Source organism: Jaculus jaculus, chromosome X, assembly GCF_020740685.1.
Source record: "Jaculus jaculus isolate mJacJac1 chromosome X, mJacJac1.mat.Y.cur, whole genome shotgun sequence".
NCBI classification, from domain to species: Eukaryota; Metazoa; Chordata; class Mammalia; order Rodentia; family Dipodidae; genus Jaculus; species Jaculus jaculus.
This window is the reverse complement of record NC_059125.1, coordinates 135,499,758-135,514,142: the sequence shown is the minus strand read 5'-3', so window position 1 is coordinate 135,514,142 and position 14,385 is coordinate 135,499,758. Positions and strand designations below refer to the sequence as shown.

Sequence of the window (14,385 nt, the reverse complement as noted above, 5' to 3'; positions counted from 1 at the left end):
GGGGGCTGTAGCTGCCATTGCAATAAAACACTAATCACAAAAATAATTTGAATGATTTTATTTAAGTCAAACAATAGGGATCCTGGATATTGCTTTTTGAACACAAACATGAAATTAACAAAACAAGTATTCATGTTTCTAGTTTTAAGCACTCCAGTTCTCCACGTGGAATGCAGATATTTCAAAGAAAGATTTGCAACAGTGTATGAGATAATGCATACTGGATTATGAATTAGGCCCATCTTCACTAACACCTTCCCATTTATAAATCCTAAATTGGAGGGGGAGCTTTTTTTTTTTTTTCTTGCTTTTTCATTTCACAAATGATTGCTCAACACAGAATGAAATACACCAAAGAAGAAAATAGTCTTTTTATACCTAGGGAAGATGCTACTACTCTTAAAATGATCACTTCAAGGTAACAGACATCCAAATTGATGTGGTTTTCTTTGAAACCTCATCAGTAAATCATTTCTTGCACAGTAGGTTCGGCATTAACCCTGCATTTAGGATAGGTAGTGTTATGGAGGGCTGGTTGCTGCATACCAACGTCAGTATCAAGTTCTTCGTCAGGAATTAGAGTCTGTCCCGGATACCAAGCAGGACAACACTGGCAAAAAAACAAAAAGTGAACTGCAGATAGGTCAAAACAGGCCATATTGTCTTATTTTTTAATAGTCATAAAATGTTACATGGATGTTTTAAATGGCTAGTTTATAATAAAATGATATGGGACCTTATTTTTAACATCTTAAGTCCAAATGGTCTCTACATAGGTTGTATTTTCATAAAACACATTAGACAATAATACAGCCCATTAGAAAGCAAACATTATAAAGTTGCCATTTGGCGAAAGGTATTTTTATAGCTGCTGTAAAGCTTCTGTTTCTTGCCATTCATCATGAGGTGTTATCACATGAAAAATAAACAAAACTGCTTAGTTTGTCAATTTTTTAAAAAGAATTATCAGATCTTTAGTTCTAGTGAGTGTTTTAGAACAGGAGATTCTCAAATTTTCAAGGGTTTTCCCGCTCCTATGATAAAAGTTCCCATTGTTCCAAGTAATCTCCGCTCTCCCCTCCAGAAATGCTTCCTACAAACTTGGTGTGGTTAAACTGTGCTTTTCAATAGTTATGATAGAAACAAACAAAAACCTTTGTGATCAGTGAGAAAAAGAATTGCCTTTTGGAGTCCTCAAGCAAATATAAGAGCAGTGCCAATCTACCAATTGCATGGTTTTTCATAAATTTCATTTGAATAACTCCTGAGAAAAACAACCAGTTTTACCTATCAAGTGATCCAAAGACTAACTACCACAGGTATCCAGAGGAAACAGTTCACCAAGGCTTGTTAGCTTGATTGTTAAAGTCACACAATCTGTACTTCTGAGAAACAGATTTCTTTCTAATCCATGGCTAACAGTTTTCAAATTTAACAAACTTAATTTTCCACATTTTTGGTATCAAGAGATTTAACCAGGAAAAGGTTCAAACTACAGGGGTTCAGACTACAGGATGAAAAAATGTACAGAAAGCACCTTTTACTTCCTTTGAGCTCTCAGAGATGTCAATACTAGTCCACTGTGGGGGTGAGGAGTGGCCGACCCCAGAAAGGAAACTTCAGCCCCAGGAAAAAAAAATCAGTTTGGTGGCAATTTCAAAACAAGTTTTGAAACTGCAGAAGAGGCTCCAGCTCCTTTGACTTGCAGAAATCGCCCATAAGAAAGGAATAGAAAATACTACTGAGCATGCTTATTTTAATTGCCCCGTGTTTTTCAATGCAAAACACGACAACTTAAATGCATAGTCCAAATTCTTGCTCCAAAGCCGTTCTTTGTGCATTGAAAAGAAGGAAAGACAACCCCATCAATTGTTCTCTACAGATAAAGGCACTGTTTTGCAGATTTCCTCCAGATCAGTGCCAGACTTGCTAATGACCTGCCCACCCACCTGGGGACCATCCCAAAGTGGCCCTGGGGAACTGCCCCACACCTTCACCAGCCCAGCGCCTGACACTGGACAACCCCTTAGGAAGCTGGTCTCTACGGAGACGCAAATATGGAATAGTTCCTGCAGATGATTTGCCTAGAGAAGATAGGAGTCAATAAACCATCACAGTTTTAAAATGTCCTTTTGCCTCTTGACTGTCACATCAGAAGGTGAATCTGCACCTGTGTGTGTGTGTGTGTATGTGTGTGTATACGCGTGCGCGCATGTAAACACAATAAACATGAGCTCCAGACTCCAGAATATCAGGGGTTCTTTCACAGTCCAGCAAAAGCTGAATGAAGGGTTTTGTTTTTGTTTCCGGAATTGTGGCCGCTTCTTTTCCGTCAGCTGTTTTGAAACACACAAACGCTACCACGGTGACTTCATAATATCATTTAAATGAGATATGCAGAAAAACGAGACCTGGGCCATGGGTCGAGTTTGAACTCCCAATGACACAACTCAAAGGATAACGAGTCGGAGTAATTCATTTGGATATGTTGCCTTCGTTCCCCTTCTTGCCATTGTCCAGAAAACAGTGTCCACTCTTGCTCGGGTGCTGTGGCATCCCGGCTAGGACATTGTAACTCAAACTGACACCCCAAACCCTCACCAAGACAGGAAGGAGAAAATGTTTTAAGTTGTGTTGGGAACGTGAAGTGAGTTCTGGTGGGTTTGATTTCCATGTCCTATGAGAAGCCAAATCCCCCAAAGGGCAAACCAACTTCCCACCAGAATGCCCAGGAAGAACTTCGCTTCCGTTTTTGTTTGTTGTTTTGGTTTGGTTTGATTGTTTTTAAACTGCGCCCCACCGCCAAGACCTTCAGTCTCCCGCGAGGTTCCCAGCGCCCAGGAATGAGGGAATCTCAACGCCACAACAGTTCCGCAGCCCGTGGTCTGTGGTTTTTTTGTTTTTTTGCTGCGCTCGGCGGGGGGTTCGCATCCGGCCGCCATGTTCACGACTGGAGAGCCGCCCCAAAACCAGCCCTCCTTCCCACATCCCTCTCCTCCCTCCCTCTCTCTCCGCGGAAGCCGCTTTCAACTCTGCCTCCCACCCCCTCGCAGCCAAATCCGACTCGACGGCTGCGAGATGTGCGCCTGCGCGAGGCGGCCGCGGGAGTCGGGTTGGGGGAAGAGTCCTACGGTCCCCGGGCGCGGCTTGAAAAGGCCCGAGCCACGGGGAGCAGGGGCGGGGTGGGGGCCCGGGCCGGAGCCGCCTCTTTCCTCCCAGCGGGTCCCTGCTCAGGCCTGGCCGCGCTCTCACACGTGCGCGCTAGAAACCCACTTCAAAGTCAGTTCCCGGCGCGGGAGCAGCCCCCTTCTAGCGGGCTCTCGGGCTCAAACGTTGACCCCCCTAGCCGGCCTGGGGCCTCTGGCCCTCCACCCTAGGTCCTGGGAATACCCTAGGCGAATATGGCCAACTGACAGACCCGGGAGCCGCGAGCGGCCTCAAGCCTGACCAGTTCCATCCTCTGCAGCCCTGCCCTCCCCGCCCTGCCACCACAGGCTGAAGAAAGGGAATTGAACACAAAGTTTGCGGCCAGCGCTTCGCTACAGCCTTCGGAGCTCACCATTCATTGTTTGGGCTCGTATTGACCCCAGGTCCGGATTAGGCAGCGGCTGATTTCTGCTTTACAGCCCCGCCAGCCTAATGAGGCCGAGAGGCGATGGGGCGCGAAGCATCCTCCGAGCTCAGGCGACTGCTGGCTTATGGCCGCTAAGGGCCCTGTTGGTGGAGGTCAAAGGGTCAGCGGGCAGAGACCGCTAGAGAATTGACCCTAGGAAATGAGGTCCCCTCCTCCCTGTTCAAGCCCCTCAAGCGGGATTTATAAGAATTTGGTGTGTGGACAGGGACCCTTTGCTCCCCAAGGACTTGTGAAACTTCGATTTCACACACACCCCTCCAGTCCGGCCAAACCCCAACTGGAGACTGGAGCCTTCTGAGCCAGTCGGGTACGATAACCAGCCTAGGTACCAGAATCCTCTTGTGAGATAGGCACACTTTCACCCCTTATAGACTTCTAGTTTGCTTTTGGCAGATTTTGTTGTGAGGAAGAGAAGTCAGGCAGAGAGAAGGGGGAGGGACCAGAAAGTCCAGTACATACCAACTTTCCGGAGAGCCTGTAAGAATACCAGGTTCTTCACTCCTAGCAACTGCGCTGCTCAGCCTGTACCCTGATATTTAACTTTCCCAATTGGATGAAGGTGTTCTGCCATTCATGAAAAGAGCTACCTCCTTTTTCTCCCACCTAGCAGTAGACCTTTCATGCTATCTTGAGAAAGACCACAGACTTGAACAAAGGTCTTACCAGGTGCAAGAAGGATAACAGTACATTTTAAACCTTTAAAAAGTACATTTTAAGCCTAGTGAACCTAGCTTAGCCTTCCAGCTTTAGCAGTTATGACCTTTGGGGTGGGATATGCACTGAGGTTATTTACTGAAAATTCAAGAATGTAAATATGCACTCCCACAGCCACATTGTTGAAGAAGAAGATCTGTTAAGTTTCCTTTTAACCCATATCAAAAGTATTCTTTATCCATATGACTACAAAACATAATTTTGAGAAATGTGCTATACTGAAATTAGAGGTGATCATGAGGCGGGACAAAGATTTTATAATCTTTTAATATTGGTTATCATCGTTATTTGATTAGCATCTTCTTCTTACGACACTCATAATGCTTTCCTCAAAAATGTTATGGTAGTTTCAATAAACTGATATTAACCTATTCGTTGTCTCAGAAGGAGATATTTAGCTTAAGTTAATTGTGGGAAACAAGTTTTTTAGTGAATCTTGTACTCACTCAACCCATCTCTCCATTTAGGATTAGGTTAGAAGCAGGAAAGGAAATCAGAGAAAAGAGTAAATCTTGGAGATTCATTGCTGATATGTTAAAAGGAAAAAAAAAAAACAGCATTTAGATTTTACTATTGTGCAAATTTAGAGCCAGTCTTACAAACAGGCACTTTTCTTAAATTTTACTGAGCATTTAAAATGGTCTCTGGTTTGAATCAAAGAGAAATCATCAAATAGGAACCTGGCCCACCATCCTCAATGTCAAGGTCAAGACGTGGAGGGGGGGGGCGGGCAGTGGTAAACTGACCAATTTAACTCCTCATCATATGTGTAATCATTCCAATCTCTGTTCATGGCATTCAGACTTAGATATTGGTGGAGGAAAGTGCAAAAGACCCCATTCTTCACTAACAAAAAAAGCCTCAAAAGCAGTTTGCAATTAGAAACTGTTAATAATTGTCTATTGACAAAAATCAGTAGACAGCAGAATAGGTTACTTCCACTATATCCTGGAATCAAAGTTTGTTTTAATCACCAGAAATCTAAGCATTTCAATTTTGTATTTATTTGAACATGAAAAAAAAATACTGGGCACCAAATTAAAAAAAAAATGTTATGACATAAATAAGATGTGCCAAGACTTTATTTCTTCAAAAAGAGTAATCAACAAAATTCTAGAATTGAAAATGATTATATAAATACCAAATCGAGTGCCACCAAAAAATTGAGCATTGTCCCTTAAAGAGATAGTGGTACTTAAGCCTATTCATTACATTTCTAAATACTTTACAAAACCTTATCTCCACCTTTCTGTTATTCATGCAGAGATTGGGCTTTCAATAATCAACAGCACCCTAATAAAAAAAGGCTTCCATACTCTACACACTTCAACCCCCCCAAAAAAAAATCAGTATTTTTTTTCCACAGAACCATTGTAAAAAGGACTGTTTATCCAAAGGAGTTGCTTCACTGAAGATTAAATGGATTGTTAACATTTTATCACAAAGCAAACAACCGTTTTTCATTGTTATTGATTTTAATGGAAACAATGCTCTTAACATCTTTGCCTACAAATAATGAACTTTAAAAATAACATATTTTGCAAATGTATTCCTTTCCACAGTATCATTTAGAAACTGCTGCAATTATTACATCACTATATGTATGTTATGAATAACTGTAATAATTATGAATTGAGCTATATACAGCAAACAAATCAGCCTTTGCCATCCAAAATTTAAATGGACTATGGTTCTTTTAAGAAACACTTTGAACCATAAGTAAGAACTGTTCAACTGGCCTTGGTATGGCCACTGTTTCCAGATGTATGTATCTTTTGAAAATATAGAGAGCTAGGTAGATTTGATAGGCAGATTAGATAAAGTCATAGATACAAACATACATAGGTAGATGGGTGATCTCTAAATAGAACAGACATGCATCCTGCTGCAGTTTTCAAGTTTACGGTAATAAAGAACTAAGGGACATAAAACTAATTAGGTTACCTTATGTTTCTATATGTAGGACAGGGATGAATAAATCCAGCTTCTCAGTCTTTGAAGTATAAGATTGAGATGTCATGGCCACTAACTGAATGGATCAGTATTATTTGATTTGCATGCTGAAAATCCAGGACAAACACATTTAAACTTGAAGATAAAACAACCATCTGAGCTAGAGATAAAGAAAGGAGGGTCCTTCCCAGATGGAAAGTGACACTGTAAGGAATCTATACTGCAATAGAAAAATAATTTAACAATTAAAAAAGGGATCTGAGTGAGTTATAAATACCAACAAACAAGATTCAATTTGCTTATGTCTCCTCTTTGTAGAAGGAGGCTGTTACAAAACAAGAGAAAAGAGTCAGTGGTTCAAAAATTGTAAATTGTGTTCTTCTTTCAAAACAATAATTGTTTAATGCTAAAGCAGTTATAATCAAAAGCTGTACAGAATTTGTTAGAAAACATTTATCCATAAATATTGTTCAGTTCCCGGCACTTGCAATAATTAAATTACAAACGATAAATATGGCATCAACGGATATGTATTTACAAAAAAAAGTTATTACAAAGGCAACTGTATACTAAACGTCACAATCTGTGTAGATTAACATCATATCCTCAGCCTGAAAAAATACTGAACAACAATTTCGACCCCATTAGACAAAGATACATTCACAAGTGTAATGCTTTGAAGAAAAGTTCAAGACATAACAGGACTTTGGCATGGTTTAAGACTGTGAGAGTTTAAACAATCACCACTAAGGCGAAGAAGAATTTCCAACAGTTTAACATCACCACCACCAAGCCTTCTATAACTTCCTCAAGAAACAGGACAAGTGTTAAAATGAAGGAGTTTCGGAATGGGGTGTACAGACAGCAAGAGGAAGGGGCAGAAAATGCAGTGAGAAGATTTTGTGGGGAAAAAAATCCTTCAGATGCCAAAACATTTTCTAATCCTGAGAAAAGGGCATGGCTACTTTTGGATCTTGCCCAAAACCTTCCTGGACAATTGTAACCAACAAGATGTAGCCCTATATATGGCCTCTTGCTTTAAAACTCCATTTCCATCTGATTGGTCTCAGTTTTCTTTTTAAAATGCATTTTGGTTGTCCTCAGACGTACCATTCGTTAAAATTGGGAGGAAGTCCAGGGTTGTGGCTGGTGCTAGTTTGAACTGCAGAAGGGGTTTTAGTGGTATCTTTACTGTTTGCAGAAGCTATAGCGGGTGGAGTGGAAGATTCATAGCCTGAACTGGCAGCAGGGGAGGAATCTGACCCTTGAGATTCATGAACCTAAAATTAACATGTATATATTATAATGAATATAATTCCAACTGGCAATGTGCAAGCAAAAACAAGAACAGAATTTGAGTACTGTAAGAGTAATACCGCCCAGTGACCCACTTAAAAGAGAAACAGGATGGTATCGGTATTTTTTTTTATTTACATGTTACTGATGCTTAGAAACCTCGGGCATTTTCACCAAAAACCAGGTTAGGTTGGGTCCTGGCACTGGCATTACGGAAAAGGAATAAAGCACTCCATTTTACTCATGCCACTTCAAAAATTCTTTCTCCATGAATGGAGTGGGTAAGCAGTTACTCTGCAGGACTCTACGAAACAGTCCACATTTCACCGAGCCGGGTTTCAGCTTGTGAAAGCAGGTAGAGAAGAGTGACATAGGGGCCCTGGGTGCTGAGAATTCCCAGACACGTGTGGGAATCAGAGAGCGCTCTTCGGCCCTATTGTTTTATGGGAAGCCGAGGAGCAAATGATGGACCCTCTCCTGGGGTCGATGTGTCCACTCCCACTAAGCAAGGGAGAGGGTGGCGGCAGCAGCCACTAGTCCTGGCGAGCTCAACTAGAGCTTCCCAGAAAACTGATTGTTCCCTTCACTCTCTCGCCCTCCCAACTCTGCTCTCTCCTGCCCCCCACCCTCATCCTCAAAATGGGTTCGAGGTGTCACCGCTGGAGCAAATTGGATTTAACGTGGAGGATAGAGGGTTGGCAGTGCGGGCGCTTCCGTTCTGCGGCCCGGTGTAGGGCCGAGTGTTTACAAACCGCCGACCGCTAATAAAGAGGTAATTACCTTCATGTGTTTGCGCAGAGAGCTCGGGTGCGTGTAGGACTTGTCGCACACTTTGCAGATATAGGGCTTATCCGAGGTGTGCACATGCATGTGCTTCTTGCGGTCGCTGCTGTTGGCAAACCGTCTGTCACAGCCTTCAAATTCACATTTGAAAGGTTTCTCACCTGTAAAAGTCCAAAATGCAAAAGGGGGGGGGGATCCTTCAGACCCAGGACTTCCCCAAGCCTAAAAGCCGGAGGACCGGCGCTAATGCTCTTCCCACAGAGAGGAGCGCGGACTGTTGCAAGGATGCCTCATCTCTTTTCCCTGGAGAAAAATGGAGAGCGCCGGTTAAGCCCGAAGGGCTGGGGAGTGGTATTGTGGTGCGGGGGTGGGGCAGGGCCGGCCCAGAACCAGATCAACCCTTTGTTCTCCCAGGACCACAAAGCCCCGGGCTCTACCGAAGTTTTTTCTAAGTTGTAGTTCCACCCCGGCCGGCTGGCCCAGTCCTTCCTAGGTATGGGTACGTTCAGCCTCCGCTTAGAGATATAACCGAGCTCAGAGGGACAATGGGCTGGGGACGGGACAAATCTTGTTCAGTCCCTTCTTTGTACCTTTTCATTTGTCTCTTTCAAATGTAGCTATTTTGTTAAGCCTAGTATTTTAAAAGCCTGGCAGTCCCAGTACTGTACAGAAACAGAGAACTATATAAATCCAGGGGCTACATGCAGTCTCACAAGAGGTTCTGAACAAGCCATGAAACTGTAGTGTCTTTTCTACTTTAGCTTTTCCTCTGGAGGACTGAACTGAACCTGAAACTCCAAATAAAAATAGTTTGACAAAAGTATCAGTCATTTAATTAGGAGATATGCCAATCAAGTGTAAAAAAGAGCGGAAGTGACCAAAGTTAGTTTTCATTAGCATTTCTATGGTTGCCTTCCTCGAATGTGTGCCTAGAGCTAAGCCGCTTGTAAGCAATATGCTCTCAACATTTTCGAAGTCCCTTCATAGTAACCCAGAAAATAACACAAAAAGAAGCGGCGCCAGTTTGTTCCTAGGCGCGAGAAGGTCCCAATTAGTTCCTGAGACCACAGATCCTGTGGCCCAGGAAGTTAGAACCAAGCAAGGGCGCAGCTGGTCGGGGCGGGTGATGGGAGAGGGGGGAGAGGCGCTGACAGCGCTTCTATACCCAGCTACCTCGGCGGGGCGCCGCCCCTCGGCTGGGCCAACACCCTTCTCCTTCCAGGTCCAAGTCAGCTCTGCTGCAGGGTTACCCCAGGGAGCCCAACGCCCACCTGTGTTTCCCCTTACCTGTATGGGTTCTCTTGTGGATCTTGAGGTTCTCGGAACGGGCAAAAATCTTCCCGCAGCCTGGAAAGGGGCATGGGAAGGGCTTCTCGCCCGTGTGCACTCGGATATGGTTGACCAGTTTGTACTTCGCCTTGAAGGACTTGCCCTCGCGGGGACACTCCTCCCAATAGCAGACGTGATTGTTCTGCTCTGGGCCCCCCACATGCTCCATAGTGACATGCGTCACCAGCTCGTGCATGGTGCTGAAGGTCCGGTCGCAGCTTTTCTTGGGCCGGCTCAGCTGAGCCTCGTCGATCCACTTACAGGACAACTCCTGCTTGATGGGCTGCCGCATGTAACGGAAAAAAGCGCCCGGCCCGTGGTGGGCCGCCACGTTCACGCCCATGTTCATGTTCATGGGGCTGTAGTTGGGGAACTGTGCGCTCGCTGCGTAGGGGTCCGTGCGCGGGCTGGCCACTGGGCGATACGGGTCAGCACGACCGAACAACTCCCCGCGCAGCCCTAGGTGGACCTGGTTGTTGTCCACGTGCCCTGTGGGAGACGGGTGCCCAGCGCCCTGCTCGTGAAGCCCGGGAAAAAGCAAGTAGCCAGGGGGCTCAGGAATACCAGCTGGAGCGTGTAGACTGCTCGCCGAGCCGGCGAAAAGCCCATGCTGCCCGCCCCCCGAGGCCGCCTCGCTGAGCCCAGAGCCGCGCTGGCGGAACAGAAAGTCGCGCGTGGAGTTGAAGGCGGCCGAGGCTGCGCCACCGTAAGTCGGCACCTGGCTGGCGTGATGATGGTGATGGTGGTGATGATGGTGACTCAGAGCATTAGCATAACCCGAACCCTGCGGTGTGAAAGCCGAACTCTGACCAGAAGACAGATCGTGCGCCGCGGCTGGGCTCAGCTTGAAGGCAGCAGCTGCAGCGGCGGCGGCAGCAGCGTGGGTCGAGTCCCCGAAAGGATTCAGTCCCATGCCCGCCGGTTCGCGGTTGGGCATCTCATGGTGGCGCGGAGCGCCGAAGCTGCCCACTCCCAGTCCAGGGAACTGCGGGCCTCCGTCCAGGAGCATCGTCATAGGTGGGGCGTTCTGGACACAGGCGATCCGGCTGAAGTGAGCAAGAGTGCAGTTGAAGGAGATCTCCGAAGTGCCGTAATCGGACAAGGATGGCGGCGGTAGGATACTGCCCGGAGACCCCCTGGGCGCTACCGGGAGCTGCAACTTTCCGTCGTTCTGAGAGTCTCCTGCAGAGGGATCGAAGGGAGGAGGGAAAGAAAAAGGATTGGGGGAAGGGTGGGGGAGAGGAGGAGGGAGGAGAAAAGACTCTAGAACAAGATCTGCTTTAACAAACTAACAAGAGTGCACAAAGAAAAATAAGGAAAATAATAAGTGGAGGGCGGGGTTTGTCAATCCTGTCCCGGGCACCCCTCCTCTACCCGAGAGCGCGGAACCGCGGGGCCCGGAGGCTCCCTGGGTACCAGCTTATCGGTGGGATCGCACCCAGTAGCGGAGGCGGATCGCAGCCGGCGGGCAGGCAATGGACAGCAGGCTGGAACCTTGCCGCTCGCCTCGCGAGTCCCAGCCTCTTCACCTCCAGAGTAATGTCCTTGGACTGATAAAGTCAATCACTCACTCCTCGCACATAAACCGAGCGGGAGGCCCGGCGGCGCGCTCCAATGGGGAGCCAGCTGGCCTGTGATCACCTGACCCCCGGCCCGACCGTCCATTGGGTGCCGCCACACTGATTGGCAGCGCAGAGAGGAGAACATGGCAGCCGCGGCAGAGCGACTGCAGCTGATTGGGCAGCTGCCGGGAGCCTGGCAGGTGAGGCGGCGGCTGCTTGGCTGAGGCTAGCTGGGTTTGCGAGGCTGTGCGGAGCTGGGACCAGGCTTCAGCCCGCAAGCGACGGGGCGGAGCCGGGCCTCTGCCTCTGTTCTGGCTCCAGGCAGGTCCCAAGCACCCCTCGCACTCTTTTTAGCCGCTTTCGCTAAAGAAACTGACCCGCTAGGATCCTTCTGACTGGAGTGCCTCTTCGATCCGCGCGGCACTCGACGTCCAGTCCTACTAGGGGTCCCACAGCCTCACTACCTCGAGAACGTTCTCCAGTCGCAGGGCGCGCATCCCCGCGAGGAGAGTGGCAGTTCTGGGCTCCTGGCTCAGCCACTGCTTCCTTTCCACCCCGCACACCACCAAGGGACCCCAGTGCCAGAGTGGGCCAGCTCTCTGCCTGTTCCAAGAACTGGCAGATGTCAATTCTAGGCCCAAACTAAAAGAAATGATTTAGAACCATTACCCCGCACTTCTGAGTTGAGCGTTGAACCTTGAATTTGTGAGCAGCGGTTGCACTCGCCACTACCCACTTCCCCTTGACACAAGAGACGCAACACAACAAAGATATATGACACAATCTAAGCGCACAGCGGGAAACACGAACACAACACAGTAAACAAGCACAGTACAAGAAACACGCACAACATACTAAAGTAAACACAATACAGAATCAACACTACACGACAAACAATAGATGCAGGCACCCGAGACACAATATGCTAAATGCACGAACATAAACAGCAACAATGCACAGAAACGAAACCTGCACGAAACACTGTCTGTGTACACCATACACATTCAACACATAAGAACACTTAGACACCGGCTCAGAGTGGTTTCCGATTCACTGAGCTAATAATAAGGTTTAGATTCTCACCATTTTTTAAACGCAAAACTGGGGGAGAGAACTAGGACACGGAATATTTTCCCCTCTCAACAGCTACGGCTTTGCTGTCTTCTAAGCCTACCCAGAGCAGCGCTTAGAGACCTAGAGAACTACTTAACCCCCTAAGGAGTTACTTTCTAGGAGTCTGCGATGGAATCTCCCCACCACCACCACAACCAAACACCACTCCCTCCCTCTGGCGCAAGGTTTTTCTGGACAAAATGACTAAGTTCCGACAGGGTTATAAATTCACCCATGACTTGTGCCGGCTAAGCATTAGCAAATCATTCGGGAGAGTGGGGGGGGGGGGGAAGGTTAAGAGAAAGATGGCTGTGATTGTCACATCTAGAGCAGGGCAGAGCCCCAAAGTCTGCGCCTTGAGGCAGCCTCACAGCCTGGCCGCCATCTCTCTGTAGGAAACAACATCTGATCAAGTTCAGAGGCGCCAGGAGAGACCGCCTCAAGCAGCGCTTCATAACTGCAGCTTTTCACTTTCAGCCCCCCAATCTGCCTGGCCTGGCCAACACTTCACCTTCTTTGCCAGTTTGCTGGGAGAAAACTGCCGGTTCCACATCTTCCCATAATCACCCCTTCCCATCAAATTCACCCCAATCTCCCTCCACATCCAGACCTCTCTCCCCAGGTTGGAAGGTGAGTTTACTGCTGACTTAAATTATTTCATGTACTGAAAACAGGCTCTCCAAAACTGGTTACGCAGTCGCGCAGCACAGGGGTCTTTGCAGGGGGGAGGGGGCTCAGGGAGTAACAAATATGCATAAATAATGCGAATGGATCCCTGGAGTCAAGTTTACAAAAAGGGAGGATTGCTTTTCTTTCTTATCCACTTTCTCTCTCCCTAATTCCCTCCCTTTCTTCTATCTTCTACTTTTCACACCCCCCATCAACCCCCTACCTTCTCAGGTTGTGTAATTGGTTTGAAAACGTTTGGAAATGCTCTCGTGAGGGGAGAGGATCCTGGGGAGAGAGAATCTGAAGACTTGGGGATGGGGCGAGGACGGCAGTCGGGCCAGGGCTGCTGCCAGGGTTTCTGGGCCGTCTGGCTGCATAGCCGGATAAGCGAGGGTCTTGCGCGAGTGGGAATCAGAGCAAGCGACCCAGCAAAATGTTGCAGTAGAGGGGCAGTCACTGGAACCTTGCAGGCTTCTTTTGGGGAGGAGTCTTGAACGCGGGGCAGGGGGGATGTCGCCGCCACTGACCTACCGGGTACCCAGTGTCCGTTTAGATGCGGCCACATTCCGATAATTAATTACCTCCAGCACGTGCTCTGAAGTCCCTGGAACAAAACGGCATAATTCAATTAGATCATCAACCGAGAAAGGGGGGGGGGGTGCTTGTTAAGGGGCAGACCTGAGGCGGTTCAGCTAGGCCAAAACTCCGGGCGGTGGAGCTCTTTCCAGGGCAACCGGTCCCATCAGGAGTGAGCAGTTCTAAGGAGGTGTGTTGTTCAGTGAGGCGAAGGGGTTCCGGATATCCCCTAAAGGCTGAGGCTGTGGACTTTGTGAGCAACATTTCAAATTCTGTTTGGTATAGTATGGGCTGGAGTTTCCATGTTTTGGAAGAGCGACCCTTTACTCTTAAACGAGATGGAAAGCAGATCTTTCCAGATACAGGGAGTCACCACATGAAAAAATTGAGCTCCCCACATCTCACAAAGCTAATCACTGCTGTTAGGCAAGAAAAAAAGTTTCTCTTATGACCTATCGTTTTCCCCTCCTCCTCCAACTTGGGTTATGGAGGAGACTCTGGGAACCACTTTGGGGACCAGAGTCTGAGAGCCGAGTGGTGGCATCAGTTGAAGAACCAAATGAGCAAACAAAGTCTTTCCAGCACACAAACCAGAGGGAAAAGCCTTCCTCTTTTCGTTCCCCCACCCCCAGGTTCAAAAAGGAATCCCAGCACGGGGCAGAGGAGGACCACTGGAACCAAGGCCGTGGTTCTTGTTACGCATTATAACTGAGGTTCCCTCGCAGCTTTGCCTTACTGGGCTTTACATGTGTATTA

General features: G+C 47.3%; 1 protein-coding gene across 4 annotated transcripts; it reads right to left on the bottom strand.

Moving 5' to 3' along the window:
* Positions 1-242: 242 nt before the first annotated feature.
* Zic3 (Zic family member 3) lies at positions 243-13,794 on the bottom strand. Of its 4 annotated transcripts, XM_045139999.1 has the most exons (5): positions 13,732-13,794; positions 13,635-13,657; positions 9,668-10,891; positions 8,378-8,541; positions 5,760-7,581 (listed from the first exon to the last, which is right to left on the bottom strand). In XM_045139999.1, exons 3-5 carry the CDS (start codon positions 10,722-10,724, stop codon positions 7,402-7,404), a joined length of 1,401 nt encoding a protein of 466 aa, XP_044995934.1. In that variant the 5' UTR covers positions 10,725-10,891; positions 13,635-13,657; positions 13,732-13,794; the 3' UTR covers positions 5,760-7,401. The 4 variants fall into 4 exon arrangements, with proteins under 4 accessions (XP_004654064.1, XP_044995934.1, XP_044995933.1 ...); XM_045139998.1 differs by lacking the exons at positions 13,635-13,657; positions 13,732-13,794 and adding an exon at positions 11,126-11,246; XM_004654007.2 differs by lacking the exons at positions 5,760-7,581; positions 13,635-13,657; positions 13,732-13,794 and adding an exon at positions 243-610 and having other exon boundaries at positions 9,668-11,244.
* Positions 13,795-14,385: the final 591 nt, after the last annotated feature.